Here is a 24,269-nt window from a genome sequence, read left to right as displayed (position 1 = left end):
GAAAAAACGTTTTGCATAACTGGAAATCAGTTAAAAGGAAATAATCAGCTCTCGCAGCTCTTTCAATTCTGGAACCCAATCTTGTTATTATTTATTATTAAACCAACTTGCTGCCACATTATGCTGTAAGCATAATGGTATTCATAGAAGCCCTATGGTGTGGAAATGGGCCATTCAGCCCATCAGATGCACACTGAGCTTCCCAAGATTATCCCACACAGACCAACCCAATCCCTGTAACCCTGCATTTTCTGTGGCTAATCCTCCAAGCCTGCTTATCCCTGGATAATATACTATAGCCAATCCAGCTAACCTGCACATCTATGGACTGTGGGAGGAAGCAGGATCACCTGGTGGAAACCCACGCTGGCACAGGAAGAATGTGCAAATTCTACACAGACAGTCGCCCGGGGCTGGAATCAAACCCTGGTTCCTGGCACTGTGAGGCAGCAGTGCTAACCACTGAGACACCCTGCCACCCTGTAGCTGGACTGTTAATCCAAAGGCCCAGGTAATGTTCTGGGGACCTGGGTTCAAATCCCAAGCAGCATTAGGTGGAATTTGAATTCAATAAAAAATCTGGAATTCAGAGTCTAATGATGATCATGAATCCATTGTCAATTGTTGAAAAAAAAATCTTATTTACTAATGTCCTTTCTTACCTTTTCTGGCCTACATGTTACTCCAGATTCAAAGCAATGTGATTGACTCTTAACTGCCCTCTGGGCCATTAAAGATGGGCAATAAATGCTGGCCTAGCCAGTAAAGCTGTCATCCTGCGAATGACTTTAAAAAAAAATCAGAATAAATACATTATGTCGACCATATGAATTTCAGCAATTTCCCATTAATATGTTGAGACACTGTGCCAATTGGCAAATGAAGTCATGACTCTCCCTTAAGGCACTTCCTAATGTAAGTGATTAAAACACAGAGCACAGATTGTATGTCTTGGAAACTCATCTGTAATTGTCAATCATGTTTGATTCTGAAAGACAACCTTATCATCTTTTGTTCCACTTTGGACTTTGAAAGTAACAATAGTTTATTTTGGAGTCACATATCATGACTTATTTTCAGACTCTGCTGTTGTAACTGTTGCAAAGACCACTGTGAAAATCCAATTTTACGTGTAACATTCTGGCTGAAGTTGCAAATTATGAGTTTCTGGATGTTTATAAATTAGAAATAAGTGTAAACTGCTTTTGAAAAATGCAGAGATTCCTTTGCACTTTCTACTGAAATCCATTTTGTTTGGTATTTTCATATTATTTTTATATCATTTAATAAAACTCATTCCATCCCTCCAATTTAAGGGATTAGTGCATACCAGAGGGACAGAGGCTATGCAGCACACTTTTTTCCCATTGATTAGTTTTAATTGATTGTGATTTCAACTTGCTGCAGTAAACAGCATGCATGTGCTACCCTCTGCACCAATCGACCCTATGCATTTAAGGTATGTCAGCCTTATTTTGTTCAATATAAAATTCAATAATTAAAGTGATCAGGTGTTAAGTAGAAAAGGCAGGAAAGCAGAATTGAGGATTATTAGATCAACTGTGATTGCATTGAATGGTGGAGCCATACGATAGGCCGAAAGGCTTCTTTATCCTCTTATGCCTTATGGTCTTAGGTAAAGACGTTAATGGCAAATGGGCATATTAACTATGACATTATCTTGCACATCTTGTTGATTTTCAGCAAATGCTAGTCTTCCTTTGCCTTCAATAACCCACGTCAATAATACACCCACTTCAAAAATATCTCATTGGCTGTAAAAACAAAGTACTGCATTTCTGAAATATCTTTATTTCTCAAAAGGATGGTGCAACTTGGAACTAGATTGCTGTCTATAGTGCATTGCAGAGAAAGCAACTGGGGAAAAAGACGAAAAATAAATTCAAAGAGGTTTCTTTCCCATCATCTGAAAACAAAACAACATGAAATGGAAGCTTCCCTGATGCAAACTGATACTTAACCAAAACAAGCATCTGCTCTGATAATCAGCGTGGTTTTCTTATTATTTTTATGTGTGGCTGGGACCGTATCTCTACTTTCAAAAGAATGTGTCATTTTCCTAAAATAATTGTACTATCATTTGAGGAGACATATCATTTTTGATGATAAATAAGAAAAAATGTGCAACACATCAAAAAATATATTAATTACACAGGAAGTGGATTGCAGTTGAGTAATCCCAGCAGATATCATAACAGAAAGATCTTGGCCAACAGTAATATAGTTGATTTTTGTTTTGAAGGGCTGGATGATGATTTAACAGTTTCCTTTACCTCTTACCCCTTTATTTGAACCAATTTATTGGCAATTCCACTATTTGCTACTCTGATCAGATCTTTCTGAACTTAAGCATAAGAGCAATGTAGCACAGATGCTGGAAACCTGAAACAAAAACAGAAAATTGTGAAAATGCTGGGCAGGTCAGGCATCATCTGTGGAGAGAAGAATCGTTATGTTTCAGGTTGATTTTCTGTTCTGTTTCAGAAAGATTATATATTGTTCCCTTGATAGAACAATACATTTACTGAGATTGGGGTGGTATGGTGGTTCAGTGGTTAGCACTGCTGCTTCACAGCACCAGGGACCCAGGTTCGATTCCAGCCTCGGGTGACTGTCTGTGTGGTGTTTGCACATTCTCCCTTTGTCTGCGTGGGTTTCCTCCGGGTGCTGTGCATGTTAGGTGAATTGGCCGTGCTAAACTGCCCATAGTGTTCAGGGGTGTGTAGGTTACATGCCTTAGTCAGGGGTAAATGGAGTGTAATGGGGAATGGTTTTAGGTGGGTGACTCTGCGGAGGGTCAGTGTGGATATGTTGGGTTGAAGGGCCTGTTTCCACACTGCAAGGATTCTAATTCTAATTATGACATTAATTCTATCTGCCAGTACAGGTTCAAATAATGTAAAGCACATTGAAGAAGGATGCAGCATCCATTCTTTGAACTTTGTTTCTATAGGGACAGCCGTTGAGTGAGATTTCTCAATGGAATAATGTCAGATGTGACAGAATTGAGACAGATTGGGAAAGTGTGTCCACTGTGTAAGGCTTTCTGATCAATGTAATTAAAATAAGCTTTGTACAATATTTCAAGGAGAAATGACCACAATGAAATTACAAAATTATTAAAAGTAGACAAGGTATTCAGATATGATTAAGGACCGAAGCTTGGGCCGAGGTCCAGTTGTGCAAAATCAAACCGGACAATGGGTTCTCTTGAAGCCAAAGTAGTTGAAGTCAGAGGGCACATTGAAATGAAATGGGTTATTATCTTGCTTTAGGTCTTCGATTTGATATAATGGATTGAGATACTTTTATTCATGGAAACTGGAAGATGCAGATACAGTTCATACCCAACCTTAATGGAGCACCATTCACCAGTTATCGTTTTGGTCCCTATTATTTATTGGTCAAATTTCAGCAAACTTTTTCGGTAATTCTATGTCTGTGCAGAGGTATGTTAGCAGCACCCACAAATTTGTTCCACTTGACTCTTCTACAAAAGAGAAGACGCAAGCTTGAAAAAGAGGAAGGCAAAAAGAAAGAAAACTGACTTGGAGAAGGTGAAGAGAAGGCAGAGACATTTTGGTGTATAGTGGTTGAAATCAACTTCATAACTCAGAGATGAAAGGACTGCACTGCCTGTCTCTTTTACATGCTGATCCTTTTCAGGAAGTTAAAGTCACTTTTATCATAGCTAATCGACAGTACCATGTCTGTTCTTTCCATACAGGTATCTAAAACAAGTTTATACATACAGAATCTTGCAAGATGAGGAAGGGTTTCTGGCTGTACAGGTAAGTTGAATGTCATAGCACATTTAAAATAACATACTTCACTTTTTTCTTAGCACATAGTCTTCAGTTTGCCTCTGTTTGTGTATTTTTATTTAAATCATTCACAGAAAGTAGGTATGGTTCGCAAGACCAACATTTATTGACCTTGAGAAGATAGTGATGAGGTGTCTTTTTGAGCTCTATTGTGAAGGGACACCCACAGTCCTATTAGAAAGGGAGTCCCAGGAATTTGACCTAGGGACAGTATGACCAGACCAAGAATTACTAGATTTCTTTTCCTTCTCGGTGGTTATATGGCACATTGCTGTGATGCATCTTGTAGCTGATACACATTGCACCACAATGGCAGAGGGAGTGAATGTTGAATATGGTGAATATGCTGCTGATCAAGCAAGTTGATTTGCCCTCAGTCATGCTGAGCTCTTTGAATACTGATAAATCTGTTACTTGATGCAAATATTCAGCCCTGAACCACCTTTATATCCACCCACCTTTATTTATGTGACCTGTCCAGTTTAGTTTCTGATCAATGGTGATGGTGGGGAAGTCACTGTGAAGGTAACTGTGCTGAAAGTCAAAGTGAGGTGTCTTGACCTACTCTTATTGCGGATGGTCATTCTGTGGCATTTTGCATGCTATTTAGTACTTAGCATCCAAGCCAGAATGATGTCAATGTTGTTGTGGTTCTATGGATGAAGAAAGGCTCATGCCCGAAACGTCGATTCTCCTGCTCCTTGGATGCTGCCTGACCTGCTGTGCTTTTCCAGCAACACATTTTCAGCTCTGATCTCCAGCATCTGCAGTCCTCACTTTCTCCTAGTGGTTCTATGTTTGTTCAACACAAACTTACCAATCCCACATCAGGACCAAATCTAGATTTTGTATTTGTGAAGATATTTTGAAGGACTACCCAGCAGATAGACTCACAAGAAAGGTTCACCTACTATTTTTAACAGAAATGCCAACTATATCCCCTCACACAACATACAGCCTGCAAGTCTATGCAGTGGCTGTGAGTCACATGTTCTACATCCTGGTACTTGCTTATTATCATATTCCCTCTTAAAGTGATAAAATAACTCATCTTTTAGCAAGTGGGCACAAACATTTATAGAGGTATGTGTATAAATGTGTTTTATGCAAAACTGGAAATAAAGAAAAGGACGTCTCAAGGACATAAATAAATATCATTTGATATATTTGGATGGCAACAAATTAGTTTCTTGCAGATAAGAGTTGCAAATTATTAGAAAAATTATCATTTTAACTAGCAAGTTTTATTGGAATTAACATTATTGATTGCTTACAGCATTTATTTCCAGATGTAGGTCTGTAAGCATTTGCCCTTAAATATCACCTTTACAAGTCTGCCATGCTGACCAAAAACCCAAATTTCCTTAGAATGGATTTCACTAGAATTCACTTTGCATGGTGTTGATCAGTCTTCAATTTCACCTGCAAAATTGTGAAAAATACAGCACAGAATGAGGCCATTCACACCATCATGCCTTTGTCAGCTCTTTGAAAGTATTATTTGAATTTAATGACATGAAGATTGGTGGAGTGGCAGAAAGCATAAGGGACTGTCAGAGAATACAGGAAGATAGTACTTCACACAGAGAGTGGTGGACGTTTGGAACACGTTGCCAGCAGAGGTGGTAGAGGCAGACACGGTAGATTCATTTAAGATGCGTCTGGACAGATGCGTGAGTAGGTGGGGAGCAGAGGGATACAGATGCTTAGGAATTGATTGACAGGTTTAGACAGTACATTTGGATTGGCTCAGGCTTGGAGGGCCGAAGGGCCTGTTCCTGGGCTGTAAATTTTCTTTGTTCATTGTTCTTTGTTCTTTTTAAAATTCTTCAATTAATCCCAATGTCCTACTTTTTAATCATAACCTTTGTTTTATTTTAGGGTATATATCCACGTTCATTTTAAGCCTTGTTGGCTCTGTTACCTGATTCCCTGCCTATCCTTAAGTGTATTTTTTGGTTTTGCCAAGTGCAGTGCCTTTGACATGCAAGTCTTTTAAGGAGATAGTAAGCAACAAGAATCTTTGCATACGTCCCACATGTGACACCCAGGGAACGTATTCCCCCTGTCTTTGTCTAAATCTGTCTGAAAACCTGTGCCTCACTTTTGGAGATGTGTAGTCACACCAAATACTCTTTTCATCACTGCTGTTGTAAAAGGAAGATGTTAGCTAGCATCAGTAATATCACAAGCCTATAAAATAATTGCTCAATGGAAGTCAGCAAATTCAAATGTCAAATCGATAATTAAAATGTCTTCACCTAGGCTTGTACTTGTATCTGAGGCTGGAATTGAACATTCCACTTGAAACTGCTGCTGATATCTAGTTGCTTTGCATCAGACAGAAAGATGCAAGAGGAGTCAAATTCAACTTGCATGGTAAAGAAAACTAACAAGAATGAATGAGCAGCCTACTATATACTGTCTCTGTTTTACTTCCATCAGGAAAAGAAAGTTAAGAGGAATGGAAGGCAGACTTATGATTCCCTTTCACATGTTTTTCAACTTCTTCACCATTATGTGATTTGTTGTGTTTGGTACGTCCTTGTGGAACTATAGTGTCCACAGTGGGTGAGGCAACTAGGCAATAATGTGATAGATAATGATATATTGGACAGACAACTATTTGAAGATAAGGCGGGCATTGACAACTATTTTTTGATTCTCTGCTCAATGCAAGAGAAAGCTGAAGAGAGATACAATTTGGATGTCTAAATATTTTCAAGCTCCTTTAGAGAAATTGGCTAATCAAGCACAGCCATCATGCAACATGATCTGGGAGAGACCAGATTGAAGCTTTCAATCCAGAAGGCGCAAGAATTGTTTGGAATAACATACCTTGTATAGAAGCTGATGAATATATATAATCCACAGCCAGGAGATGTTGAAAATTGAAAATACTTCAGGAAGAATTGGATATTTGAGTGAATATATTTTTTAATGGACCACAAAGTCTTTTCAGAGCTTGTACCTCCCCAAGTTCAGTGGAATATTTTCGGTAGAAACATTATCCAAACACATATGTTTTTGGTTGTTTGAACTTATATATTAATTAGACATTCAGGAGGAGACTAGTATTGCTGTTTGCTTTAAGGTCTGCGTTTAATACTGGAGACATGTTTCACATTGATCTGAGAAAATTAGCCAATCTACGGTCAGGGTTTTTCACTGATTCTCAAATTACTGCCTTTAATGGGTAGATATTTGTGGGCACACATAGATAATTCTACTCAAACCAATGGTTATGGTCACCTGCTCAGACACAGTATTGTCCACTGGAGTCTTGAAAGTAGGAAGATTTGTCCGGGGCAGCATCAACAGCTTCAACAAGGCATTTTCTTTTAAGATTAGATTACTTACAGTGTGGAAACATGCCCTTCGACCCAACAAGTCCACACCGACCCTCCGAAGAGCAACCCACCCAGACCCATTCCCTTACACCTAACACTATAGCCAATTCACCTGGACCTGCACATATTTGGACTGTGGGAGGAAACCAGAGCACCCGGAGGAAACCCATGCAAACACGGGGAGAATGTGCAAACTCTATACAGGCAGTTGCCTGAGGCCGGAATTGAACCCAGGCCTCTGGCGCTGTGAGGCAGCAGTGCTAACCATTATGCCACCATGTGCTGATTCAATCCAGCCTCAAGGCTAACTTAAAACCAAGAACTGAAATGAATCTTTCCTGGCTATATTATGTAGTATCATGACACACAGTGCATTTTCTCATTAATACAACAAAAAAATCCTTATTTAACGGAATATTGTTTTTTGAAGTGTTTTGAAACATTTTTAATTTCAGTTTTGTACTCCTGGGCTGAGGAGCAGAAAACCAGCTCCCAATTCCTCCTCAAAACGGTGCAAGTCTGGATGTCAAAAGGCTTCAGGCTTTTATTCAGCTATTGTACTGTCCCGGTCTATGATCTGGGTAGATGCTCATTGACCAGTTTTGTAAACAAAGAACGGGTCAAGCAACACTAGGATGCACAGTATCCCAACAAAAAAGGAAGCCCTTTTAACAGGGAGAGGAAACTTATTTTCCGTTTCCTTCTGCTTTCAAGGCAATTATTCTCTTTTGTGCGCCAGCTCAGCAAGAAATTTCAAAACACAACAATCCAACCCTTCTTTGGGATTTTAAGACTTTAGCTTGGCTAGGACTTTTTTAAATTACAGAAATGCTTAGTCACCACAGTTTTCAGTCCACTCCAATCCCATCCATGGATGGCACTGTCTTTGCTGCAGTTTGTCAGTGCACAGATGCCAGGTAGCACCTATAGCACTGCTGTGCTGAGTAAATTCAAACATTAGAACATGCAACAGCCGTCTAGAACCAAGCAGTGAACAAATAAACACCAGTGATTCTCAGAAACTCAATTATAGAGTCATAATCAAAGGGATGTACAGCACGGAAACAGACCCTTCGGTCCAACACTTCCATGTCGACCAGATATCCCAACCCAATCTAGTTCCACTTGCCAACACCCGGCCCATATCCCTCCAAACCCTTCCTATTCATATACCCACTCAGATGTATTTTAAATGTTGCAATTGTACTACCCTCCGCCATTTCCTCCGACAGCTTATTCCATACACATACCACGCTCTGAGTGAAAAAGTTGCCCCTTAGATCTCTTTTATATCTTTCCCTCTCACCCTAAACCTATGCCCTCAAGTTCTGGACTCCCCCACCCCAGGGAAGAGACATTGTCTATTTATCCTACCTATGCCCCTCGTGATTTTATAAACCTCTAAAAGGTCACCCTTTAGCCTCCGATGCTCCAGGGCAAACATCCCCAGCCTATTCAACCTCTCCCTTTAACTCAAACCCTCCTATCCTCGCAACATCCTTGTAAATCTTTTCTGACCATTTTCAAGTTTCACAACATCTTTCCAAAAGATGGAGACTAGAATTGCACACAATATTCCAGAAGTGGCCAAACCAATGTCCTGTATAGCCGCAACATGACTTCCCAACTCCTGTACTCAATACTCTGACCAATAAAGGAAAACATAGCAAACGCCTTCTTCACTATCCTATCTATCTGCTACTCTACTTTCAAGGAGCGATGAACCTGCACTCCAAGGTCTCTTTGTTCAGCAACACTCCCTAGGACCTTACCATTAAGTGTGTAAGTCCTGCTAAGATTTGCTTTCCCAAAATGCAGCACCTTGCATTTATCTAAATTAAATTCCATCTGCCACTTCTCAGCCCATTGGCCCATCGGATCAAGATCCCATTGTAATCTGAGGTAACCTCCTTTGCTGTCCACTACACCTCCAATTTTGGTGTCATTTGCAAGCTTACTAACTGTACCTCTTATGCTCACATCCAAACATTTATATAAATGATGAAATGTAGTGGACCCAGCACTGATCCTTGTGGCACTCCACTGCTCATAGACCTCCTGTCTAAAAAACAACCCTCCACCATCACCCTCTGTCTTCCACCTTTGAGCCAGTTCTGTATCCAAATGGCTAGTTTTCCCTGTATGCCATAGGACCTAATCTAGCTAACCAGTCTCCCATGGGGAACCTTGTCGAACGCCTTATTGAAGTCCATAATAGATCACGACTACCACTCTGCCCTCATCAATCCTCTTTGTTACTTCTTCAAAAAACTCAATCAAGTTTGTGAGACATGATTTCCCACGCACAAAGCCATGTTAACTATCCCTAATCAGTCCTTGCCTTTCCAAATGCATGTACATCCTGTCCCTCAGGATTCTGTCCAACAACTTGCCCACCACCGACGTCAGGTTCTCTGGTTTATAGTTCCCTGGCTTGTCCTTATCACCCTTCTTAAACAGTGGCACCACGTTAATCAACCTCCAGTCTTCCGGCACCTCACCTATGACTAGCAATGATACAAATATCTCAGCAAGAGGCCCAGCAATCACTTCCCTAGCTTCCCATAGAGTTCTAGGGTACACCTGATGAGATTCTGGGGATTTATCCACTTTTATACATTTCAAGACATCCAGCACTTCCTCCTCTGTAATATGAGCATTTTTTAAGATGTCACCATCTATTTCCCTGCATTCTGTATCTTCCATGTCCTTTTCCACAGTAAATACTGATGCAAAATACTCATTTAGTGTGTCCCCCATTTTCTGCGGCTCCGCACAATGGCCGCCTTGCTGATCTGTGAGGGGCCCTATTCTCTTCCTAATTACCCCTTTGTCCTTAATGTATTTGTAAAAACCTTTTGGATTCTCCTGAGCTCCATATGCCAAAGCTGTCTCATGTCCCCTTTTCGCCCTCCTGATTTCCCTCTTATGTATACTCATTCTGCCTTTATTCTTTTCTAAGGATTCACTCGATCTGTCTTGTCTATACCTGACATATGCTTCCTTCTTTTTCTTCACCAAACCCTCAACTTCTCGAGTCATCCAGAATTCCCTACACCTATCAACCTTTCATTTCACTCAAACAGGAATATACTGTCTCTGGATTCTTGTTATCTCATTTCTGAAGGCTTCCCATTTTCCAGCCGTCCCTTCACCTAAGAACATCTTCCACCAACCAACTTTTGAAAGTTCTTGCCTAATTCAGTCAAAATTGGCCTTTCTCCAATTTAGAACTTCAACTTTTAGATCTGGTCTATCTTTTTCTATCAGTATTTTAAAACTTTGTTTTTAATTAGATGTCATATCTATGCTGTGGTTCTGTTCGCCGAGCTGGAAGTTTTTGTGGCAAACGTTTCGTCCCCTGTCTAGGTGACATCCTCAGTGCTTGGGAGCCTCCTGTGAAGCGCTTCTGTGGTGTTTCCTCCGGCATTTATAGTGGCCTGTCCCTGCCGCTTCCGGTTGTCAGTTTCAGCTGTCCGCTGTAGTGGCCGGTATATTGGGTCCAGGTCTATGTGTTTGTTGATGGAGTTTGTGGATGAGTGCCATGCTTCTAGGAATTCCCTGGCTGTTCTTTGTTTCGCTTGCCCTATAATGGTGTGGCTACTAGGGATAGCTGGTCGTGTCATTTCGTGGCTAGTTGATGTTCGTGGATGCGGATCAACTAGCCACGAAATGACACGACCAGCTATCCCTAGTAGCCACACACGCAGACGACAAGCAACATGAATTTGACTGGGACAACACTACCATTATAGGGCAAGCGAAACAAAGAACAGCCAGGGAATTCCTAGAAGCTTGGCACTCATCCACAAACTCCATCAACAAACACATAGACCTGGACCCAATTTACCGGCCACTACAGCGGACAGCTGAAACTGACAACCGGAAGCGGCAGGGACAGGCCACTATAAATGCTGGAGGAAACACCACAGAAGCGCTTCACAGGAGGCTCCCAAGCACTAAGGATGTCACCTAGACAGGGGACGAAACGTTTGCAACAAAACTTCCAGCTCGGCGAACAGAACCACAGCAACGAGCACCCGAGCTACAAATCTTCTCACAAACTTTGTCATATCTATTCCCAGAAAACCTATTTGGTGGGCGACATGGTGGCACAGTGGTTAGCACTGCTGCCTCACAGCGCCAGAGACCCGGTGCAATTCCCGCCTCAGGTGACTGACTGTGTGGAGTTTGCACATTCTCCCTGTGTCTGCGTGGGTTTCCTCTGGTTTCCTCCCACAGTCCAAAAATGTGCAGGTTAGGTGAATTGACCATGCTAAATTGCCCGTAGTGTTAGGTGTAGGGGAATGGGTATGGGTGGGTTGCTCTTCGGAGGGTCAGTGTGGACGTTTTGGGGCGAAGGGCCTGTTTCCACACTGTAAGTAATCTAATCTAATCTAAATACTATATTTATTTACTTCAGAAGGCTTTTTGAATTTGAATCAAATGTCAATCACATGGTATGCATTATATATCAGCATCTTCATTTATAAGCAGAAGTGGCTTCTAGCATCTGATATCTGGTGTGTTAAAAACAGGACAAGACACTGAATAAACCTTCCCTACTGCACACTCAAACGACTTCATCTCAAGTGCAGCATTCTGTAGAAGTAGAATAACACTCCATCTCCCACCTGTGAATAAGCACTGCCAATATTTAACTACTGAGTGAATCTTCCTGTACTCTAACAATACATTTTGACTCCTACTTCAGTCAGGCGTGACCTACTAAATCAGGTTCATGTTTCTGTCTGTCTGACATCTCCCAACAGTTTCACTTGTGATTTCTTTGAATGTGATTGCCAATTTAATAGGCTTCATTACCTCTACCCATGGTTTCTAATATTTATAGAAGTAGAACAGTCAGGATAAGGGAAGACAGTTTCATCATGCCACTGAGGGTCTGATTCAAAATCTGATCTCAGCTGAAGTGTGAAAGAGTAAAGCTCTAATTCCCTGCTGTCTTCTTCCATTAAAAGTATGTTTCCATCTGAATTTGTTTTTAGTCTCTCATCTCCAGTGCCTGCCTTTGTTGTGAACATTCCTTAGTACAGCTCTGCCTTTTCAGTGATAACAATGCAGCCACTTGACAGATGCATTTCCTACCAAAATTTTAAGGTTTGTTTTTACACAACCAAGTGTTGATGTGCCCACAGAGCCTGATGTATTTCCTCTCAGATCAAACAGTGAACATCAACTGAGCCATTTTGCTACTTGCTGACTTTATTGAAGTTTCATAAAATTAAATGCTCATTTTTACTTAAAGGCAGCTGCTCCAGAAATTATATCATTGTCTGTGTAAAATATATGTGTAATTATAAACTATTAATTGTCAACGGTTTAAGGAAAACTTCAAATTTTACAGCCCAAAGAAAACTGCAATTGCAGGACTCTTCTTTGTAGGGAGGGCTGGTTCCACCCAATAGGTTTTATTGTGAGTGTAGGTTTGCTCGCTGAGCTGGAAGGTTCATTTTCAGACGTTTCGTCACTGTACTAGATAATATCTTCAGTGAGCCTCCAGATGAAGCTTTGTCCGGAGGCTCACTGAAGATGTTACCTAGTATGGTGACGAAACATCTGAAAATGAACCTCCCAGCTCAGCGAGCAACCTACACCCAGTACCTCAACCTGAGCTACAAACCTTCTCAAAACTCTCGAGGTTTTATTGTGATTACAATGAGTCCAGTAATGCAAGGCATTGCAAAGGTTATTCTACCAATGTGTATTGCTGTTGTTTCAGTTTCAAGCAAAATCTAAAACTTGAAAATTGATCAAAGGCATGGAGATGTGTCTGGTGGCTTTATACAATGATTTCTTAGTTGAAGCTGTTGACGAACAATAATTTACCCCTACATTCCACCATGCCTGTTGATGATTGTTTCAAAATTCTTAAATGGGCCAGGCAGTGTCAACTTTGTTGGAAATTAGATGAGAATAATGGATAAAGCAGTTTTAGGGAGATTTCTGAATGGAGGGAGAGGTAGTGAGGCAATTTTCACAGAATTACAATATTGTTTTAAGGGAGAAGGAGGTCATTCAAACCATTATGTCTGCTTTAGTTCTCTAAATGAACACTTCACCCAGCCATGTTCTCACAATCTTGCATGATTTCCTATTCAGCCCTGATCTCTTTTGAATGCTTCAATTGAACCTGGATCCAATAGACTTTCAGCAAGTACATCTCAGTTTTGAATCAATTGCTGTGTGAAAGAATTATTCCCCATGTTAGTTTTGCTTCAGTTACCAGTTATTTCAAGTCTGTGTTTTGTTGTTAATCCTCCTTTCATGATTGAGAACATTTGCTCCTGATCTGCTCTGTCCAAACTTCTAATGATTTTGAACACATCTATCAAATTTCCTCTCAGTCTCTGAGGAGAAAGTGAGGACTGCAGATGCTGGCGATCAAAGTCGAAGAGTGTAGTGCTGGAAAAGCACAGCAGGTCAGGCAGCATCAGAAAAGCAGGAGAGTCTATTTATTGGGTCTAAGCCCTTCATCAGGAAGGACAATAGTCCCAATGTCTACAACATATCTTCATAACTGAAGTTCCTCACACTTAGAATCATTCTCATCAATCTGTTCTCCATGCTTTCCAATGTCTTCACATCTTTCCCAAAGTGAGGTGGCCAGAACTTGATGTAAAACTCCAGCAGAGGCTGAACTGATGTCTTAGACAACACATTTCAACATGACCTTCTCACCCTATACTCTTATTCAGTGCAGCTCTCATGCTGTGCATTGTTTTGAGGATCACAAGCTTAGGGTCAGGGGTTTCTACCAGGTCTCTTCAGGTGCCTAAACAGGCTGATGTTAACCCACAGATGTTGGGCCGAAGGACCTGTTTCCACACTATTGGGAATCTAATCTAATCCAACAGGATTTTTTTTATTATTACTTTATGGGATGTGGGCGTCTGACTGGACCAGTATTGATTGCCCATGCCCAGTTGTTCCTGAGAAGGTGATGGTGAACCACCTTCTTGAACCGCTGCAGTTCATTGCTAGCAATAGACCCACATTGCCATTAGAGAGGGAACTGCAGGATTTTGACCCAGTGACACTGAAGGAACAGCGATATATTTCTGAATTAGAATAATGAGTGCTTTGGAGGGGAACGTACAGCTAGTATGTTCCCACGTACTTGCTGCTTGCATCCTTCTAAATGGTTGTAGTTTTGGAATATGTTGTCAACGAACTTTAGTAAATATTTTTGGTGCATTTTGTAAATGGAACCTCCATAGGAGGTCAAGGTGGATCATCTGCTTGGCACTTCTGGCTGATGATTGATGTGAATATTTCAGCCTTATCTATTGAACTGATGTGCTGGGCCTCTTCCATCATTTAGCACAGAGATATTTGTGGAGCCTCCTCCTTCAGTGAATTGTTTAATTGTCCATCACCATTCATGACTGGATGTGGCAGCACAGCAGAGCTTAGGTCTGATCCATTGTTGTGGAATTGTCTGTCTCTCACTTGCTGCCTATGCTATGTAGCACACAAGCAGTCCTGTTTAGTAGCTTCAGCAGGTTGACACCTCATTTTTAGATATGCCTAATCCTGTTCCTGTTATGCCCTCCTGCACTCTTTATTGAACCAGAATCGATCCACGGCATTGATACTGATGGTAGAGAGCATACGCCAGGCTATGATGTCACATATTGTGATTGAGTATATTTCTATTGCTGCTAATGGCCCTCATGATTATCTACAACTGAGTTACTAAATCTGTTCAAATCTAACCCATTTAACGTGATGATAGTGCCACACAACATGGTGGAAGGTGTCTCCAATGTCAAAACAGAACTGCATCTTCACAAGGACAATATGATGGTCACTCCGTCTGTCCCATGACATATTTTGACAATTTAAAAAAAGACTTGTTTCAGGTTGTGTTCAACATGCTTATTTCGGAGTTTAAGGTGTTACAGCACTAAATCCAATCCTGACATTTAAAAAAAATTACCATAATATTTGCGTTCACTCAAATCAATACAGCATGTGACTTAAAAACCTGAAAATTTGAAAACAAAATTGACTGGATGTTGTATCTTTTAGCACCCTAAACAAAAGACTTTTTTTAAATTTGTGGGATGGATGCGTAGTTGACTGGTGAGACAGGTGAGTTTTTCCAACAGTTGACAATGGTTTTTTGGTCGTCATTAGACTTTTAATTCCAGATTTTTATAAAATTCAAATTCCATCATCTGCCATGGCAGGATTCAAAATCCAGTCCCTGGGAACATGACTTAGTTCTCTGGATTAATAGGCTGGTACTCATACCACTAAGGCCAACACTGCCCCTTTTAATTCCTGCTTATCTTATTTTCTCCACTTACAGTTTTTTGACCAAGCATTAATGGAGACAGATTGTTAAACTCTCAGCTTTTGCTGTACTACAGGTGGAGTAATGATTTCCATAGAACCAGAGAACCACAGACAGATGCCTTGCAGTGAATTTAATTTGAGAGTCATCAAGCTTTAGGTGATATTGAGAAATTGGGAGCTTCATTGTGACCTCAGCTAGTATTGGAGTTGACCCTGCGCTGTTGGCATGAGTGTGTATTGAAAACTAGCCATCTATCCAACTGAGCTACCTGACCTCTATAAACAGCTGATAGGTGATCATTAACAGAAGGAAAGGGTTTGCAATTAGGTAGTATCTTATCACATCCTCAGGAATTTCTTGAGGCTTCATTAGCAAAGAATTACTCTTGAAATTCAGCGATTGTTAAAATGCAAGCAAATGTGACTGCCATTTGGGCACAGCAAGCTCCCACAACTGAGGTGACTGACCCGAAAATTATTTCTTGTTGATGCAGGTTATTGAGCAGGTTCGGAGATGAGTCATAGAGTCATAGAGATGTACAGCATGGAAACAGACCCTACGGTCCAACCCATCCATGTCAACCAGATATCCCAACCCAAACTAGCCCCACCTGCCAGCACTTGGCCAATATCCCTCCAAACCATTCCTATTCATATATCCATCTAGATACCTTTTAAATGTTGCAGTTGTTCTAGCCTCCACCACATCCTCTGGCAGCCCATTCCATACACGTACGATCCTCTGTGTGAAAAAGTTGCCCCTCAGGTCTCTTTTATATCTTTCTCCTCTCACCCTAAACCTATGCCCTCTAGTTCTGGACTCCCCGACCTCAGGGAAAAGACTTTATCTATTTATCCTATCCATGCCACTCATAATTTTGTAGACCTCTATAAGGTCACCCCTCAGCCTCCGACGCTCCAGGGAAAACAGACCCAACCTGTTAAACCTCTGCCTATAGCTCAAATCCTCCAACCCTGGCAACATCCTTGTAAATCTTTTCTGAACCCTTTCAAGTTTCACAACTAGAAATGTGGTTAATAAACCTGGATGAGAAATCTAGCACCAGTGCAGGTGACTATGGATTGTTGTAAAAACCCCATCTTGTTCATGATTGCCCTTAAGGAAAGGAAATCTGCCTTCCTGATCAGCTCTGGCTTTTGTAGTACTCCTAGCCCAAAGCAATGTGGTTGACCCTGAAACTGTTCTCTGAAATGGTTGAGCAAGCCATTCAGCTGTCATAAAGATAGCTTACCACGACCTTATCAACGTCAATTCAGAATGGGCAATGACTGCTGGCCTAGCCAGTGACGCCAATATTCTAGGGCTCTAAACAAAAGATGTAAATGGTAAACAGTGGATTGTTGCGATTTACTTTTTTTTATTTCCTGACTTTTTGTGCAGAATAGGTTGAACTGTGAAATGCATAGTTGCACTTAAAAGTAACTGCAAAAGCTTACAACTAGGTCAAACATCTTTCCACTGTTCACAAGTGCAATATAAAATTAACATTGTGGTTTCATACAATTTCTCTCCTGATTTGTTGAGTTGAAACGTGGTCAGGATCTTCATTTTATTTCTCCGTTGCTATATTTTGTTTATTTCTGAGCTGCAGTATTTTGTTGAAGTGATATTTTTAGTTGAGGATATTTGCATTTCACTTTGTTGTTGCAGTTTAGGGTTAGTAGTTTGTCAATGTGCTGTGCCATTTCCTGCTAGAAAGTTCCAGCACAAAGAGTGACTATTCAGGAGAAGTTCAAATCAACTGAACCCTCGTAACGAAGTAAGGGAGACCAAGATTATTGCCAACACTTCTGAAAGGAAACAAAGATTGACCCAAAGATAGAGAATTAAAATTTGATTGTTTTGGAAAGGGGTGCAATTTTCCCTGCCTCAGATGGTAAAAAGGGGAAATGGTGAGGCAAGTTGTGATATCAAGTGGTTGATCTCTGAAAGCCATGCATTGGGCTTTGCATCAAGCCCCTTGATAACACCTCTCCCCACCATATTATCTCCACAGGAAGAGAAAGAAAAAGAAAAAGGCCCCCCATGTTGCTGTTGGGTCTCCTAAGGATTAGGTCACCATCAATGATTTTCAGAACACAGACTCTTACTGGCTGGCACCTTCTGGGAAGCCGGGACACCACTAACGAGATCTGTGATTGGCCAATATGTTCACTAAATCTCTCCAGGTTCTCAACAAGCAATGTTTGATTGTGTTTTCGTGGTGATGGGGCGAGACAAATTAGTTTTTTACTTTGCAGGCCCACCTCCACACTTCACCTCAAAGAGGGAAAATTGTGGCTGCTATCATTTTAATTTTTGATAAATTATGTCCTTCTCTAATTTTGATCCAGTTTTAGTTGTTGCAACTGTCTACTGGTGTTTCCCTTATCTAATCATTTATCGTATGTGATTTAGGAAGTTTTTTTTTGCCAACATTTATTTCACTGTCAGGCCACTTGTGTATATATATTTTCCTTTACCTTTTTAGCCACTTCAGCAGAAATGTGAAGGATTTAGAATCAACTTTAGCATTGATCTAAAGGAGCTCTTCACCTTGTGGCTGTAATCAGTTCTGGACCTGAAACATTATTCACCCCAAAATTTCACTTGCCCTAACTCTGTACTCTCCTGCGCCCCCGCCTCCTTTTATCGATGATGTAGATGAGCCGGTGTTGGACTATGGTGGACAAAGTTAAAACTTTATATTTTTATCTCACCATTGATAAAGGTAGCCTTCAACTGCCTCAGACCCATTTTCAGGAATTCACTCTGAATTCATCTTAAGCCCATAAGACCATACGAAACAGGAACAGGAGTAGGCCATTTGACCCCTCAGGAATGCTCCACCATTCAGTAAGATCATGGATGATCTGACCTCCCTCAGGTCCACTTTCCCTCCCTCTTCCTGGAACCTTTGATTGCCTACTGATTCTCCTGAATAAGAATCTATCGATCTCAGTTTTAAAAGTACCAAAGGACCCAGGCCCCACAGCTCTCTGTGGCAAGGAGTTCCAAAGACTCACAACTCTCTAAGAGAAGAAACTTATCCTCATCACAGACTTGAATTGGTGCATCTTTATTCTGAGACCATGTCCTCTGATCCTAGACTCTGCCATGAGGGGAAACATACCCTCAGAATTTACCCGGTAAGCCTTCACAAATCCAATATATTTCAATGCCTCATCTTTCAATAAGGGAACCAAAACAGCTCACAGTACTTGAGATATGGTCTCATCAGCACCTGGTACATTTGCAGTAAGACTTCTCTACTCTTATACTCCAAGCTCCTTGAAATAAAGCCAAAATTCCTTGAGCCTTTCTGATTACCTTCCTCATCTGTGTGCCAGCTCTCTATGTTTCATGGGCAATAACACCAAGTCCCTATGGGTTATAACCTAATACAGTATTTTTTTCTCTATTTAAGTAATATTCTGTTCCTATGTTCTCCCTTCCAAAATGAACAACTTTGTATTTTCCCACATTATACTCAATTTGCCAACTTTTTGTCCATTTATTAAACCTTTCATTATCTCTCTAAACTGTTGGTATCCCTCTCACAATCTACCTTTCCACATATTTTTCTGTTGTTTGCAAATTTGGTTAAACTGCATTCACTTCCTCCCTCCAAGTTATTAATACATATTGTAAACAGATGTGGTTCCAGTACTGACTCCTGTGGAACCCAACTGGTCCTAGGTCACTACCCAGAAAGTTTCCCCACCTGCTGTTTCCTGTCCATGAGTCAATTCTTTATCCATGATAATATACTGTCTCCAGCACCATGGATACTTACCTAATGACTTGATCTTTTGTGAGATACCTTGTCAAATGCATTCTGAGAATCTAAATACAACATATAGAGATTTATAAAATCATGAGGGGCATGGATAGGATAAATAGACAAGGTCTTTTCCCTAAGGTGGGGAGTCCAGAACTGGAGGGCACAGGTTTAAGGTGAGAGGAAAAAAATTAAAAGAGACCTAAGGGACAACTTTTCCATGCAGAAGGTGGTGCATGTATGGAATGAGCTGCCAGAGGAAGTGGTGGAGGCTGGTACAATATAAATGAAGCAGGAAAGATGTTAAACAAGGAATTGAGATGGCAAAAAGGAACCATGAAATTTCCTTAGCAAGTAGGATTAAGGACAATCCCAAAGCACTTTTTCTGTGTATTTGGAGCATAGCAAAGGAAAATGTAGGACCACTGAAGGACAAATTAGGGAATTTATGTATGGATCCAGGGGAAGTGGGTGAGATCCTTAATGAGTACTTCACATTGGTAGTCACCATGGAGAAGGGCATGGATGATGGTGAGATTGTGAAGGGGTATATTGATGTTCTAGGACATGTCGCTAGTTAGATAAGGGGTTGTTGAGTGTCTTGAAAACTTTAAAGTGGATATGTCCCAGGGTCTTTTGGGAATATTCCCAAGATATTAAGGGAGACACGGATGGAGATTGCTGCAGCCTTGACAGAAATCTTTGTATCCTCTTTAGCCACAGGTGAGGCTCCAGAAAATTGGAGAATAGCCAGTGATGTTCCTGTTTTTAAGAAGGGCTACAGAAATAATCCAGGAAATTATGGGCTAGTGAAACTTATGTCAGTAGAAAGGAAATTATTGGAGAAGATTCTTAGGCATTTGATTTACTCACACTTGGAAAAGAATGGACTTATTAGGGATAATTAATATGGCTTTGTGTGGGGAGATGTTGTCTCACAAACTTGTTTGAGACTTTTTAAAAGAAGTGACAAAGAGGATTGATGAGGATAGGGTAATGGATTTTATGTACATGGACTTTATGTATGTAGAAAACATTTGACAAGGTCCATCATGGTAGTCTAGTCCAGAAGATTAACATACATGGGATCCACAATGAGTTGGTAAATTGGAAACAAAATTGGCTTGATTAAAGAAGACAAAAGGTAATTGTGGAAGGGTGTTTTTCTGACTTGAGGTCTGTGACCACTGGAGTTCTGCAACAATGGTTGCACAGTGGTTAGCACTGTTGCCTCACAGCGGCAGAGACCCGGGTTCAATTCCCACCTCAGGCGACTGACTGTGTGGGGTTTGCACGTTCTCCCCGTGTCTGCGTGGGTTTCCTTCGGGTGCTCCGGTTTCCTCCCACAGTCTAAAGATGTGCAGGTCAGGTGAATTGGCCATACTAAATTGCCCGTAGTGTTAGGTATATGGGTAAATGTAGGGGTATGGGTGGGTTGCGCTTCAGCGGGTCGGTGTGGACTTGTTGGGCCGAAGGGCCTGTTTCCATACTGTAATGTAATCTAATCCAATCAATGCTGGGATTTCTGTTGTTTGACATGTATATTAAAAATTTGAATGAAAATGTAAATGATTTGATTAGTAAGCTTACAGATGAAACAAAAATTAGTGGAGTTGTGGACAGGAAGGAGAGTTGTCAAAGATTACAGCAGGATATAGATCAGCTGGAAATTTGGGCAGGAAAATGACAAGAGGGAGTTTAATCCAGACAAATGTGAGGTGATGCATTTTGTGAGGTCAAATGAAAGAGAGAAATATGCAGTTAATGGCAGGACCCTTTAGATGATTGATATACAGAGAGATCTTGGAGTGCAAGTCCATAGTTCCTTGGAAGTAGCAACACAAATAGATAGGATGGTAAAGAAGGTGTACGGCATGCTTGCCAGCATTGAGGAGAAAGGTTGCAAGCAATGTTGGAGCTGTATAGGACTTTAGTTGTGCTTCATTTGGAGTAACATGTGCAGATCTGGTTGCCACACTATAGAAAGAAGGTGCAGGCTTCCGAAAGAATGCAAAGTGCTTTATCAGGGTGTTGCCTAGATTGGAGTGTATTAGTTATAAGGAGAGGTTAGATAAACTTGGATTGTTTTCATTGGAACAGCAGAAGCTGCCAAGTGACCTGATAGAAGTAGCTAAAATTGTGAAAGGCATAGATATGGTATCATTTTCCCAGGGTAGAAATGTCAAATACTAGAGGCACAGTTTTAAGGTGAGAGGGGGAAAGTTTAAAGGAGATGTGGAGGACGGGAAAAATTTCTGGCTGTAAGAGCTGCTCCTTTTTTTTTGAGGTATTTTAGGTGCTGGAGGTGATTTCCTCGAATTACAGGAGCAGCAATCACTGTTTTATATGCTGTTGCATTGTTTTGGAACTTTGGAAAAAAAGTCAAAACAACAGCAGTTTTAAAAGGGAGAAGAACAGACAAAGGAAGCACACTCTGGATTAGGGGTGCTGGAAGAGCATTGGATGCTGCCTGAACTACTGTGCTCTTCCAGCACCACTAATCCAGAATCTGGTTTCCAGCATCTGCAGTCATTGTTTTTACCTCAAAGGAAGCACATGGTGAGGACAGTGCAGGAGAGAGAGAAAGAGAGAGAGAGAGAGAGAGAGAGAACCTGCACAGTTACTGCCTTTGCTGTTTTTGAATTCATGTGTCGCTGGACATCGGAGTGCATCTGGGAAAATTAACAAACAGTGAATTTCACAACTAATCTTGGAGGAACCGGTTTGGGCGAAGTTCACAACACAGAATCAGATAAGTTAATTGTTGTTTTAAGTCTGTCCAAGAGAAAGGCTGTATTAGTGAGTACAGTGGGTTCTTTCTTGATTATATGTTTTTGGAGATATGTCTCTTGATCAAACTTAAAATATAAGCCATAGCTATCAATTTAACCTGGTGCAGTGTTTTGTAGAGGAATAAGACAATGTTATTTTCTGGGTCTGTAGATTGTGAAGGAGCAAAAATGGCCTTTGCAGTGATATGTACTTCTTGTCAGATGTGGGAATTTAAAGAGTTTAAGGGTTACTGTGGATTATATCTGCCATAAATGCTATTGGATGCGAATCTTACCAGATCGACTGGATCGGTTAGAGACAGACAGATAGAAGCGATGAGGAATTTGCATCAGCAACAGTATGTGATGGATGGCAGTTATAGGAAGGGGGGAAAGTCTCAGATACAGTCACATAGATGGGTTAACTTCAGGAAGGGTGAGAGAGGTAGGCACCTAGGGCAGGAGTCTTTTGTGGATATACCCATTTCAAACAGGTATGCTGTTTTGGAAAATGTAGGGGGTTGATGGATAGCACAAACAGCCACGTTTCTAGTATTGAGACTGGCTCGAATGCAATGAGGGGTACGTCGGCTTCCAAGAGATCAATTGTGTTAGGGGATTCTGTAGTCAGAGGTACAGACAGACGTTTCTGTGGCCAGCAGAGAAAAAGCAGAATGGTATGTTGTTTTCCTGGTGCCAGGATCAAGGATGTCTCAGAGAGGGTGCAGAATGTTCTCAGGGGGGAGAGAGGCCAGCAAGAGGTCATTGTCCGCATTGGAACCAACGATATAGGAAGGGAAAAGGTTGAGATTCCGAAGGAAGATTACAGAGAGTTAGGCAGAAATTTAAAAAGGAGGTCCTCAAAGGTAGTAACATCTGGATTACTCCCAGTGCTACGAGCTAGTGAAGGCAGGTAAAGGAGGATAGAGCAGATGAATGCATGGCTGAGGAGCTGGTGTATGGGAGAAGGATTCACATTTTTGGATCATTGGAATCTCTTTTGGGGTAGAAGTGACCTATACAAGAAGGACGGATTGCACCTAAATTGGAAGGGGACTAATATACTGGCAGGGAAATTTGCTAGAACTGCTTGGGAGGATTTAAACTAATAAGATGGGCGGGGGGGAGGGGGTGATGGAACCCAGGGAGATAATGAGGAAAGAGATCAATCTGAGACTGGTACAGTTGAGAACAGAAGTGAGTCAAACAGTCAGGGACAAGATAGAACTAATAAATTAAACTGCATTCATTTCAATGCAAGGAGCCTAACAGGGAAGGCAGATGAACTCAGGGCATGGTTAGGAACATGGGACTGGGATATCATAGCAATTACAGAAACATGGCTCAGGGATGGACAGGACTGGCAACTTAATGTTTCAGGATACAAATGCTGCAGGAAGGACAGAGAGGGAGGCAAGAGAGGAGGGGGAGTGGCATTTTTGATAAGGGATAGCAGTACAGCTGTGCTGAGGGAGGATATTCCTGGAAATACATCCAGGGAAGTTATTTGGGTGGAAATGAGAATTAAGAAAGGGGTGATACACTCATTGGGATTGTATTATAGACCCCCTAATAGTCAGAGGCAAATTGAGAAACAAATTTGTAAGGAGATCTCAGCTATCGGTAAGAATAATAGGGTGATTATGGTAGGGGATTTTAAATTTCTAAACATTGATTGGGACTGTCATAGTGTTAAAGATTTAGATGGAGAGGAACTTCTTAAGTGCGTACAAGACAATTTTCTGATTCAGTATGTCGATGTACCTACTAGAGAAGGTGCAAACCTTGACCTACTCTTGGGAACTAAGGCAGGGCAGGTGACTGAGGTGTCAGTGGGGGAGCACTTTGGGGCCTGTGACCATAATTCTATTCGTTTTAAAATAGTGATGGAAAAGGACAGACCAGGTCTAAAAGTTGAAGTTCTAAATTGGAGAAAGGCCAATTTTGACGGTATTAGGCAAGAACTTTTGAAAGCTGATTGGAGGCAGATGTTCGCAAGTAAAGGGACAGCTGGAAAATGGGAAGCCTTCAGAAATGAGATAACAAGAATCCAGAGAAAGTATATTCATGTCAGGGTGAAAGGGAAGTCTGGTGGGTATAGGGAATGCTGGATGACGAAAGAAATTGAGGGTTTGGTTAAGAAAAAGAAGGAAGCATATGTCAGGTATAGACAGGATAGATCAAGTCAATCCTTAGAAG

General features: G+C 41.1%; 1 protein-coding gene across 1 annotated transcript in view; it reads left to right on the top strand.

Annotated features, from left to right (window-relative positions):
- Window positions 1-24,269, top strand: part of LOC122557387 (phosphatidylinositol 3,4,5-trisphosphate 5-phosphatase 2A-like) — a 146,816-nt gene that overhangs the window by 49,527 nt on the left and 73,020 nt on the right. Inside the window, exon 3 of the mRNA XM_043705046.2 lies at window positions 3,749-3,812. Within this exon, the coding sequence (XP_043560981.2) occupies window positions 3,749-3,812 (64 nt within the window). The remainder of the gene's footprint in view (window positions 1-3,748; window positions 3,813-24,269) is intronic.

Source organism: Chiloscyllium plagiosum, unplaced genomic scaffold, assembly GCF_037043375.1.
Source record: "Chiloscyllium plagiosum isolate Xiang-an unplaced genomic scaffold, Cpla_swu_hap1 HiC_scaffold_11, whole genome shotgun sequence".
Classification (NCBI taxonomy): Eukaryota; Metazoa; Chordata; class Chondrichthyes; order Orectolobiformes; family Hemiscylliidae; genus Chiloscyllium; species Chiloscyllium plagiosum.
The sequence above is the reverse complement of the archived record's forward strand: the minus strand, read 5'-3'. Positions and strand labels throughout refer to the sequence as shown.